This window comes from Canis lupus, chromosome 6 (genome assembly GCF_048164855.1).
Source record: "Canis lupus baileyi chromosome 6, mCanLup2.hap1, whole genome shotgun sequence".
Lineage (NCBI taxonomy): Eukaryota > Metazoa > Chordata > Mammalia > Carnivora > Canidae > Canis > Canis lupus.
The window spans coordinates 54,084,507-54,096,938 of NC_132843.1; the positions used below are offsets into that span (position 1 = coordinate 54,084,507).

Below are 12,432 nucleotides of genomic sequence, written 5' to 3' on the forward strand. Positions count from 1 at the left end.
AAAAATAAGTTAATTCTTTCTGTACATAAAATCAGTAGCTTTCAGTGATTAATTACTGCACTGTTTCACTTTTATACTACTAACTGTATATTTAAATTGACTAGAATTTCAGCATTGACTGAAGCAAATAGAGATTCTTATTCTAAGTCATATCAATAATGTTTGCCTGTATTTGAAAGAGAATATTCAGATATTAATAATAAATCTAAAGAGCATGACTTGTTCTTATTGTTGACATTGTTACACTGATAAATATAATCGTAACCTCATACAGTAATTGATACCTTAAGTTCAGGGCTACCGAAACTGATAGGAACTATGATTGGATTGTAAGACTGGTGCCTGAAGTTGAACTTTGTCCTGAGTTTTATCCATTTTTTCTAAAAATGTTAAGTATTGTTATAAACATCCTCTGACTTATAAAACCCTGTTTTTTCTAGCCTTCTGCATGTTCACCTTCTACCACTGCTCTTAATACCTGCCATATTCCAGCCTCAGTAGCCTTTTTTTCAGTCTTAACCTTTACACTAGGTGTTTGCTCTGCCAGGAACACTTCCCGCTGCTTTTGTCTTTTTTTTTTTTTTTTTTTTTTTAAGACTATTTATTTGAGAGAGAGGAGGGTGAGAGGACAGGGAGAGTTTGGGCAGTCTCCCCACGGAGCAGGGAGCCCACCACAGGGCTTGACCCGTGGGATCGTGACCTGAGCTAAAGGCAGACATTTAATCAACTGAGCCACCCAGGTGCCCTGATTTTTGGTCTTGTAGATTGAGTTACAGTGTGACCTCCTCAGGGTCTTTTTCTGTCTACCAATCTAAAGTGGCTTAACCATATTTTGATTTTTGCATATCTCTCATCTGATTTTCTAGTTGTTCATTTTCTCCATTCACTATATAATGCAAGTTCTGTAAGTTAGATTCTTAGTGTCTATCTTGGTCAGTGCCTAGCACAAAGAAGATGCCATAGAAATTAGCAGTTTAATTGGATTCCTAAGGTGCGTGCACTTTATTACCAATCACAGAGTATTTTAATGGACATTATTTCATTTTATTTCCAAGTATACTTTTTAAAAGTAGGTGACACTAGTGTTGCTATCTTTCTTCTCTCCATTATTCATTCATCTGTTTATTTGTTGCCAGTGCTATCTTTGTGTGTTTGTTGCTTTAAATTTATTTTAAAGGAGCAAATAACTTGCTGCTGTAATTTGCTCACAGCAAAACTCATGACACTTAAAAGCCAGGACTTTGAAAAACTGAAGTCTGGGGGCACCTTGGTGGGTCAGTCAGTTGAGCATTTAACTCTTAATTTCAGCTCAAGTCATGATCTCAGTGTTTTGAGATAGAACCCTTTGCTGTACTCCAGGCTCAGCATAGAGTCTGCTTCTCTCTTTAGCCCTCTCCCCCACCCTTCCACCCCCGCTCCTGCCTTTTTGCATGCATAGTTTCTCTCGCTCTCAAATAAATCTTTAAAAATAAACAAGTAACAACCAAAGTCTTATCCTGGTTTTCATTTTATTGCTTTTTAATACAGATCAATTGTAGCTAAAGGAAAGTTTTCAAAACACGATCAGTGTCAGTTAATACATAGATTACTTCAAACTTCCTTCCATTGTACTTTTGAAATGCATGCTTCTACATACATCATTCAGTCACATTTGACTGTTTGTTTTGATAAGGAAGTTTTAAAATACTATCTTTCTAGGGAACAAAGAATGGTCAAGAAAGCGGAGTTGAAATTGGAATTGACACAATTCAGTTTGGTGCTCCAGCCTCAAATGGGAATGAAAATGAAATTGTGCCTGTACTTTCGGAAAAAACTACTGACAAGATACCCGAACCTAAAGAACAACGGCAGAAGCAGCCACGGGCAGGCCCTATCAAAGCCCAGAAGGTAAATATAATTGATATTCTAGATAGAACTGTATGAAAGCCACTAATACTTATGGGAGAACTAGTAATGGTGTTGAAGTTGAATTTAATTTTCAATAAATCTCTTTGATCATGATACATTTTTGTCATAAACACTGGATTTTTAGCTTCCAGATTTGAGTCCAGTAGAAAATAAGGAACACAAACCAGGTCCTATTGGAAAAGAGCGTTCATTGAAAAATAGAAAAGTAAAAGATGCCCAACAGGTGGAGCCAGAAGGACAAGAGAAACCAAGCCCAGCTACAGTCAGAAGTACAGATTCTGTAACAACAAAGGAAACCAAAACAGTTTCAGAAATGTCTACTGAAATAGGAGCAATGATTTCGGTATCATCCACAGAATACGGCGCTAATGTGAAGGTAGGCAACATGCCCCAGCCACCAGCTCATTGGTGCAAACCATGTGGGGAAAACAGCACCAGTACTCGTTTTTTCTGTTGTTCTTTTTCTTTTATTTTGGCTTGAGGCATACAATTCTGTAAACTATATGGGTTATTATATCTGCAGATAATATTTTATTCCATCATATGCATTTGTGATCTGAAGAAATTTCTAAGTAAATGATTTCTTTATGTGGAAATTTACTCTTAATTCTGGACAGTTAAATGGTTCAAAGTGAAAAATATGTACATAGAATGTTTTTCACTGGGTTTACAGGCTTTGAAAGGATTGCACTATATTTTTATTTTATTAAGAGTTATAGTGGAGCCTTATCTTGCCCACTAGTAAGATTTTCAAGACAGAAACTAAGTCAAATTAAATTTTTAGTAACTCCAAAATAGCCAGTTTTCTTTCCCGATTGGAATAGATCACTGTTTTATTGATTGAGCACCAGAGGAAGTAACTTGCATTTAGGAACCACATTGAAAGATGCATATCTTTAAAAATACTCATTAAGACAAGATACAAAGATACACTGAATGATTTCTGAATGATTTATATGTACTAACATTTATGGGAATAGCAAAATTTATATCTGCCATTTTGTGTTCACTCTGGTACATATTAAGAAAGGTAAGTGGAAACTTTCATGTTATTTGAATATTTTTGTCTTTTTAATTGCTATACAATCAATATATGTAAATAAAAAACTTAAGATCTACCTCTACCATATTTAAAGAAGAGATTCATGATGATAAACAAGTTTATCCTAAAACCTAATTGCAACAACAAAGATCTTGACATTCATTTATCTATGTTGTTTTTTGAAGAGCATGAAAAATCAGTGTTTGGAAATAAGCTATAGATTATGAGAACGACACAGAAATAGTACTGTTGGCAACCTCCTAGTACTGTGAAGTGTATTTAAGTTTAAAAAAAAAAACTTTTAATTGGAAGTATAGTTGACATAAGAGCAATGCATTTGAAAAAAATGTACAGGACCTCAGCTGTAGTTGAAATGTACCACTTCAGTAGTGAGTCCATGTTTGTTTTATCACAATATTGTCTCTAAGATTTGAGTCTTAAGAGATGCTCTCCTCTCCTGCTTTCCTCTAAAACAACTTTATAACTGTTAGGCTGCCATTAGAAAGTGAGTCATTAATTTAGTTTACAGTGTATTTTTTTCTATTACTACTCCACAGGAGTCTGTAACAGACTATACTACACCTTCTTCTTCTCTGCCTAACACTGTGGCTACTAATAATGCAAAGATGGAGGATACTTTGGTTAATAATGTAAGTAATCAACCTCAGATGTGGAAAGTATGCTTAGGAACCTGGCTATTCTCTAATATGTACTGTGTGACCAGTATGTAATTCTTCTCTGGGAAAGGGTTGTAGTAAATTTGCACTAATTTTGGAGCACTAATACTTAACAAAAATAGGCAACACTTAGGCTCAGTTTCATAAGTACTAATCCTATTAACCTGGTTTCGTTAAGAATTTTTATTCCTCCCTCCCACATTCTTCAGGTTCAGTAATTTATTTTGTTGGCATTGGTGTTCTTAAATGAAAACTTTTTACAATGCAGTAAAAAGTCACTCAACAAAGAGTGTTACCAAGTTTCTTTTTGAATTTAAAAAAAATCTTTCTGTACCTTAGCAACATGCCTGTTGTGAAGATTGAGCTGAAATGTATATATAAGCACTTCAGACTCTTAAATGCTGTGTTAAAAAGTGATAGTAAGTCATGTAAATTTGGCTGTAGTTTTCCAGAATGTCCATGTTATAATTAAAGATTATGTTAAGGCAGTACAGTCCATCATTTTGCCTTGTTCATTGGCTGACAAAAAATTGTAAACCCAGACAAGTTAGGTAACCCTCTGTAGAAGACCACTTTAGAAGTTACATGGATGGCCCTTGTTCTGGAGATGTAGAAATTTGCGCAGCTGCTCCCTGTTTTAAATATAGCTTTCTATATCATTTTGAGAAGAAGAATTTTATGTCTTACAGCATTTTTCTTATGCTATCTATGCTTCCTTCTAGCATCGAGTATAGAATTGTAGAGATGTGAGATGCTTTTAGGGTAGTTAAATCCAACTTTGTTGTCAGGCTGTAGGATGGAAGAAAAGAGAGAAAAGCAAGTGTACAGTTTCTCTTTGTGGTGGGAGAGCTTTGTAGGAGCCAATTCATAGAATTTCTCTAGCTTTCAGATGTAGTAGAATTTCACTCAATGTGCCAAATCCTTTTCCCCTGACCTTTTGGAGGAAATCCTAAAATTATTTAGCTTCCTTTAAGAAGTAATGGGAAATTAGGAAGGGTAAAAAAGACTCCCTGTCAATGATCAGGGAGTCCGTGCCACTATGTCAATTATCAAATGCTGAATCAGTAATGCATCAATAAAGTTTAATTTTACCTGTGTTTTCTCATTTAAAAAATACAGTATTTCTTAGGTGTCACTTTTTCAAGAAAGTATACGGTGCTCTATGCCAAATTACTCTCTAAATGTGATTTATGAAATACAAATAAGGAAAAATCATTATTCTCAGTACCCTTAAATGTGATTGAAAATATCCATATGAGTGTTTTAATGGTTTCTGTGTGATCTAATTAAAATGTAATATAACTTATGCATGCAGGATAACTGAAGGGGAGAGACCATTCTTGTATCTAAGCAAATAGTCTGCATTTAATTTTTAGCTGTGTCTCCAGAGCATGTTTGAAAACAGGAACATCCAGTTTGGGTCAGGGAACATTATAAATGGTCATCAGTTTGAAATGATTTCACAGTGGTGTGTATTTGTGCCAAGTGTGGTGTTGATTCTGAACTAACTAATGTAGTGTTAAAAACAAATGTCACACATGGGAAAAATTTTCGACCTTTTGAAAGGTTTCTTTTTTATCCTTAGTGTGGTTGATGGTTCCGTTTTATGCATAGATTTTTTTGTCTTTTGAAAAAACTGTTCTTGATTACGGCTTATATCCCTCATCAAAGTTTAATCTACTCTTTAAGGATCTTCATTTGGCTATTTATTGCTTAGTGTTACCTATTATTACAATCATTTTGAATCTTGAGTATCTTGAAGATTTAAATGCTGGTGGTGTTTTTGAATATTCATATATAATCTCTGTTAAGTAGTCCATATATTATCAATCTGTGTTAGATACTCCATAGTACCACAAAGTGATTATCATATAACCTCCAAGCATCTCATTTTATCTAAGAATAACTAAGTGAACCATTAGAATCAGTCATACAATAGTACATAATAAAATTTCAAGATCCAGAGACTTAGAGGGAAAAACGAAATCTGAGTATCTTAATATCTTCATGTTTTTAAAAATATTCTCCATAATCATGTTATAACTACCAGGAAGCAGTTTGTTTAGTGTAACAGGGTGGTGCGATATTGCATACTTCCCTCCCGATTTTACTTCTGTTCTTTAGTCTAGTTATAAGAATGTTGGCTATATTGCAGGAAAGAGATTAATTTCTAATATTTGCAGTATTGTGTCAAATGCTTCTGATAGAATCTTAAAGGTGGAAATTATATTCCTTAGAGCTTTGCTACACCGTGTATGGTCCATGGACCAGCAGTATCAGCATCACTTGGGAACTCATTTGAAATGCAGAATTTCAGGCCTTATCCCCCATACCAACTGACCAGAATCTGCACTTTAATAACATCCCAGGTGACTGTTATACACATTAAAATATATGAGGCAGTGCCTTCAAGTATATACCTTATATTTGGGACAGATTCTTCTTCTGTAATTATATGCATAAAAAAGCAGGTAGTATTTCTCTAAGATATCCAAAATTATCAATTAGTGCAGACACAATGTAATTCTAAGTAATCAAATATTCCTTTGGGCTCTGATGAAAAAATACCCCTAGACCAGTACAATCAGTGTTGTCTGTAGTGGGGCTTTTGTAGCAGACTTAGTTAGATTATGATATGTGTTGCCTACCTTTTCAGGTGCCCCTGCCCAACACCCTCCCCCTCCCTAAGAGGGAGACTATACAACAGAGCTCCAGCCTAACTTCAGCTCCTCCCACTACTTTCAGCCTCACCTTCAAGGTATGTACAACATCCTTCTCTAAAAGTCCTTGATGATTGCATGCAAGGGGGCATAAGTTAAAAATACTCTTTTGGTATTTTTACTCGTCTTGTATGGTAAGCAACAATACTAAGCTGAGGAAATAGAGTTATGTCAAATTATATCTTAACATTTTATTAACTTCTAATACCATTTTAAAGGGAGGCCTGTTACACTTGTGAATTTTATCTTAAAAATATAGGAAAGCACTTATATTTCATGTTTATACTGAGTCCTTCTTAGAGACCTTAAGTTTTGGATATATTAGTTGTATACAAAACAAACCAACTGGCACGGTGTCTTGCATGTTTTTTTCTTATCCTATGGTCCCATAATGATAAGACTGCTAATTTTCTGTCTTTCTTGTAAGTTGTGTGAATTAAATGAATGCTTTGTAATAATTAGAATATTTTATGAAGGGCAGCCCGGGTGGCTCAGCAGTTTAGCGCAGCCTTCAGCACAGGCAGGGCCTGATCCTGGAGACCCAGGATCGAGTCCCACATCAGGCTCCCTGCATGGAGCCTGCTTCTCACTCTGCCTGTGTCTCTGCCTCTTCTCTCTCTGTGTCTCTCATGAATAAATAAATAAAATCTTTTTTTTTTAAGGAATATTTTATGAAGATAACCTTGATTGATTAATGGAGGTCATTTTGATCTGATTTTTTGGACAATTTTGTAATAAAAGGGCAAAAGAGATTATAGACAACATGTGTTTTTTATATCAAGAGATGCATGTAGGCTTTTTCCCCCCTCCTCTTGTGTTTATAATATTGAGCTGTATTATGCTTTTTTAAGTTGGGTTATTTGAGAGAATTTTAAATCTGTTGTTCACCTCCAGATTAGTCGGTGGTTAACAAAAATGGCATGAAATTTAGTGAATTTCTTTTTTTAAGTGCATAGATTTATCCCATTGGTGATGTTTGTTCAGTTTTATAATCTGGGCAAGTATTTAACCTCTATTAGCAGGACTTCCTAATGCTGCATTGGTTGACAGTGAATCTTTGAACGTTCACTTCTAGAAGTTTGAAAGTAAAATTTTATGAGACAACCACTTGTACTTTGTGTCAGGCCCAGTCGTTGCCCACTCCTTAGTCTCCTCCCAGTTCCTGTTCGATCTTTCTGGTTTTCCCATGGGAGTGACTGTCTCAGTCCGTGTTTCATACTGTCTTATGTGTGGTTTTGACTATATGCTAGTCAAGGCTAGTCCAGTTTCACATAAGCAAATAGAATATCATAAATTATTCTTTAGGCCAGCTGTTAATTCTTCAGAGAACCCATTCAGCCTTGCCTAATGTTTTTAACATTCCAAGAAGAACTATATACATTTAGAATTAAGGTGAATTTAAATTAAATTTCATTAGCATAAAAATTTCTCTAATTTCTTCACTTTTTATATTTCTCTGACATCTCTCTACTTGGATAATATATAAAGTATAGAAAAGTTTTATTGGGTGGATTTTATTGACAAGCGTATTTGTCAAGTAGAAGATTAGGTATAATTAAATAGTAGTACTTGTTTCTTTGATTTTCCAAAAATAGAGAATCGAAATTTCCTTGTTACTAAAGAAATGAAATGAAGCCAAATGTGTGTGGCCTGTATATTTACAAGTTTGATTAGCTATAATTGACGTGTTCCCAATACAATAGAATTAGTGTAAAAGGCATTGTGTGCTCTATAAAACTGCTCTAAACCATAGAATCTCAGACAATACAAGCAAATTGCATTTTCTCTAACTCCCCCCCCCCCCCCGCAAGACTCTTATTTTAAAATAAAACACATTTGAAAGTAGCAAGGTGATTATGAGAAGACTCAAGCAATCATAAAAACATCCCAATGTTTTGGTATTACAGTGATGGTATTAGTCATCTAAGAAAAAGTTAGATTATATGTACTATGTGTTTTAACAAGAAAGCAGGGAAGATATGTAGTTATTTCTCATTCTTAAAATTAAACTAAGGTGAAAAATTTTACAGTTGGTGCTTCAAGGACTGACAGCTTCCTAACTATGGCATTAAAGATTGTTACTGGATTTTTTTTGCAGCTGAATTTTATAGTTTACCTTGGGTTTGTTTTCCTGTTTTTAACTAGTAGAATCTAAAAACTTGAAAGTCTATGTATCTGTTCACTTCCTTTTGAGGATCTACATCTGTGCTTGCCAGTTTAGGATCCACTAGCCACGTGTAGTTAGTAAGTGCTTAAATGTGGCTAATCTAAGTTGAAGTATGCGCTGTAAGTGTGTAAAAATACAATAGACACTGGATCTGAAATGTTAATGTTTAAAGTTAAAACATCTGAACTTTTGTGTTGATTACAGGTTTAAGTTATATTGTAAATAAAAATTGGGTTAAAAATGCTATCAAGTTAGTATTACCTCTTTATTTTTTAAAATGTGGCTATTAGAAAATTTAAAATTATAATACGACTTGCATTTATATGTCTTTTGAATAGCACTGGTCTAGATAGATCTGTTTCTATATTTTTAAAAAGATTTTATTGTCTTGGAAAGAGAAGGGGAGGGGCGCACAAGCTGGGGGCAGAGGGGGCACAAGGAGGGGGAGAATCTCCAGCAGACTGAGCTGAGCGCAGAGCTCAGTATAGGGTTCTGTCCAACAACCCTGAGATCATGACCGGAGTCAAGACAAAGAGTTGGGTGCTTAACTGACTGAGGCACCCAGGCACCTCAATCTGTTTCTGCATTTTAAAAAACGAGGACACTGTAGCTAAAACCTGTTAGCCACAAGTACAAATGGCAATAGTCAGTATCTGAAATGCTTGATGAAATCTGGATGTAGAACAAGACATATTTCTTCTGCACCCAAGCCTAAAACCTATCTGGTTACTTTGCCATTTAAAACACTGAATATAAAACAGTACCTGATGTTTGCTTGAGAAATGCTACCTTATAGAGGTACCTGATATTTGCTTGAGAACTGCTACCTTATAGAGAGAGAATGGAAGGAATGAGTATTTATGGAGGGCCTTTTAGTGCCCTTCCCCCTGGAGTCAGGGCCTTTGGTTAGTCCTAAAGAGGCATGACCTTCCTGTTTCCTTACTCACCACAAGGGTACAGGAGCACTGACTTTATATTTTGCTAACTTCTTTGCCAGAGCTGTCAACAAGCTCTCTTTAGAGACATAGTTCACTGCCTCCCAATTAGAATAAGGGAACAAAGAAAGATAAACGGCAAAGTGAAAGGTTGGAAAGCCTTAGGAATCCTAATCTTGTCTTTTTTGCAGTGTTTTGAAAGCTTATATTTGGAGTTGAGATATATACACACACGTATGTATGTTTGTGTATGTATATATTGTGTTACAGGTTTTTTGGTGTGTTTTGGGTTTTTTTTGTTTTTTTTTTTGTTTTTTGTTGTTTGTTTTGTTTTGCTTTAAGACAATGTCCATTTTATTGCAGATGGAGTCTGCACGGAAGGCATGGGAGAATTCTCCAAATGTAAGGGAGAAGGGATCGCCAGTAACTTCCACAGCACCTCCAATTGCAAGTGGAGTCAGCAGTAGTGCCAGCGGACCAAGCACTGCTAACTACAACTCATTCTCAAGCGCATCAATGCCTCAGATTCCTGTTGCTTCAGTCACTCCCACAACATCACTATCAGGTAGAAGGTTTTGGTACCTTTCCTTTAAATATCTTATTTAAAATTTCTTATGATCTTTTCCTGTTTACTATCCCCCCCAAACTTACTATTTATAAAATGTATAAGACTTCACAAGGTCTAATTATCAGCTATTTTGTAGTAAGCTCTTGCTGTTCTTATGCCTTCCCCTCTCTTAGCCCTCTCCTAATTTTAAACAAATAGTTTTTGATGGCTTATTAAAATTTTGCTTGCTGGACCTTCTGCCCACCCCTATGCCCTGCCCTTTGTGTCATGCTCCTCTCCCCATTATAGATATTAATAAGTAGTTGGTGAAAAGATGTTTATTCATCTAAATTTTTCTGTAGAATTCACCTTTTTATTTTTATTTTTTTAACTCTTATACAGCTAATTAGTCGAACTCAAATAAAACAGAATGACACAGGTTGTAAATTTTTGTGGTCTGTATCTAATTTGAGGGAGCTATTGACTTAAATCTATTGGGATGACATATATTTTCTAGTGAAGGGTTAGGGATAGAGAATTTCCAGTTTCTTATTTGAGTAGATATTTATTGGGTTTTTGTTTGTTTTTAAAGGGAATCCATCAACATCCCAGGTTAGAAAGTGCTTTTCTTCCTTAAATATTTCACTAACGTATAATCCTTTCATTAAACTATACCTCATTTGGGGGCTTTACGGTTTTTAAATAATTACATTTCTAAATTGGTTGACTCTAGGAAAGTACACCCTTTTACCATATGTATAACAATGTTTCTTCTGTTGAAAACAAATTTCCGGGGCAGCCCCTGTGGCGCAGAGGTTTAGCGCCGCCTGCAGCCCAGGGCGTGATCCTGGAGACCCTGGATCAAGTCCCACGTCAGGCTCTCTGTATGATGCCTGCTTCTCCCTCTGCCTGTGTCTCTGCCTCTCTCTCTCTCTCTCTCTCTCTCTCTCTCTGTCTCTATGAATAAATAAATAAAATTAAAAAAAAAAAACAAATTTCCTTTCAAATTTTCCCAATATTCTCTAATATTTAGAAAGCAGCAGGAGCTGCTTTCCAACAGATAACGAGATCTATCCAGGACAGATTTTACCTTCTGACTGGTTTTCATTTAGTGATTGCATTATTGTTTTTCACTATTCTGGCATTGTGTACCAAAAGAATTGGTCTTTGGGATGTATTATGGTTATTTTGATGTTATATGGGATGAAAAGTATATATTAAGACACAAATATTCAAATCAAAGAGGGTGTTCCACTTCTCTTCCCTCTTTTCATGCATTCCCTACCACGAATTTACAAGACATCTTCATAATGTTTACTAGCTTGGGCCCCAGTCATTGGGTGCGTAGGGGTTGGGGCTATAAAGCAAGCAGGAGGAGAGTAATGTGGGGAGATTAGGAAATAAAGGGACTGGGAAGGTTCAGTCACAGTTGAACCTTAAACAACGCAGGGGGTTAAGGAAACTGACAGCTGCCAATACACATATGCAGTCAAAAATGGAATATAACTTTTTCCCCTGGTTATAACTTTTGACTCCTCCTCCTCTCCCACCCCCACCCCCACAACAGCCACTATTGACTGGAAGCCTTAACTGATAACATACATAGCCAATTAACACATACTTTGTATATTTATTATAGACTGTATTCTTACAATAATGTAGAAAAAGAATGGTATTAAAATCATGAGAGAAGATACATTTACAGTACTGTACTGTATTGAAAAGAAATCTGCATGTAAGTAGACCCACACACAGTTTAAATCTGTGTTGTTCATGGGTCAAGTGTCCTTCCTTTCTTCCAGGTCTGATTTTCCCACTCTGCTTGATAAGATAAATTTTTATACTTCTTGCCCAGTTATCCTACTGGTGGAGACTCAAGTGGAAGAACAAAGGTGCTTTGACCTTAGTTCTCTCTTAGATAAAACATCATTTGAAGTCTGAAAATAATGACTGCATCTCACTTTTTAATCGGATAGGACTATTGCCATTCACTGTATTATTACCGTCATTAACACCCACAGATCAACAGAACTACTTGACCCTTCTAGATCTTAAGTTGTATAATTCTACTTATTTATTAATAGGTTTTCTTTAGGGATGCCTTGGTGGCTCAGTGGTTGAGCATCTACCTTTGGCTCAGGTTGTGATCCCGGGGTTTTGGAATTGAGTCTTATATCAGTCTCTCCGCGGGGAGCCTACTTCTCCCTCTGCCTGTGTCTTGGACTTTCTTTGTGTGTCTCTCATGATTAAATAAATTAAATTTTTAAAAAAGTTTGTTTTTATTTTCCTTTTAAGGCATTATTATACACCTGTTTTTTTGCTGGTATATATACAGGAAGAGAAAGAACTAACTGTAGCTTTAAGCTTATATGGCTGTCTAGGAGAAGGCCCCTTTACATTAATTATTATTAAGGTTCAGTGCTTTGTTTTTCTGTG

The 12,432-nt window shown here is 35.6% G+C and overlaps 1 protein-coding gene across 18 annotated transcripts in view; it reads left to right on the forward strand.

The window, feature by feature from the left end:
- Positions 1-12,432, forward strand: part of PRRC2C (proline rich coiled-coil 2C) — a 101,916-nt gene that overhangs the window by 74,999 nt on the left and 14,485 nt on the right. For 14 of the 18 annotated variants that reach the window (XM_072830575.1, XM_072830582.1, XM_072830570.1 and 11 more), the window contains exons 21-25: positions 1,699-1,887; positions 2,033-2,284; positions 3,508-3,600; positions 6,284-6,385; positions 9,813-10,014. In XM_072830575.1, the coding sequence (XP_072686676.1) occupies positions 1,699-1,887; positions 2,033-2,284; positions 3,508-3,600; positions 6,284-6,385; positions 9,813-10,014 (838 nt within the window). The remainder of the gene's footprint in view (positions 1-1,698; positions 1,888-2,032; positions 2,285-3,507; positions 3,601-6,283; positions 6,386-9,812; positions 10,015-12,432) is intronic. The other 4 variants (XM_072830580.1, XM_072830581.1, XM_072830579.1 and 1 more) reach the window with 3 other exon arrangements.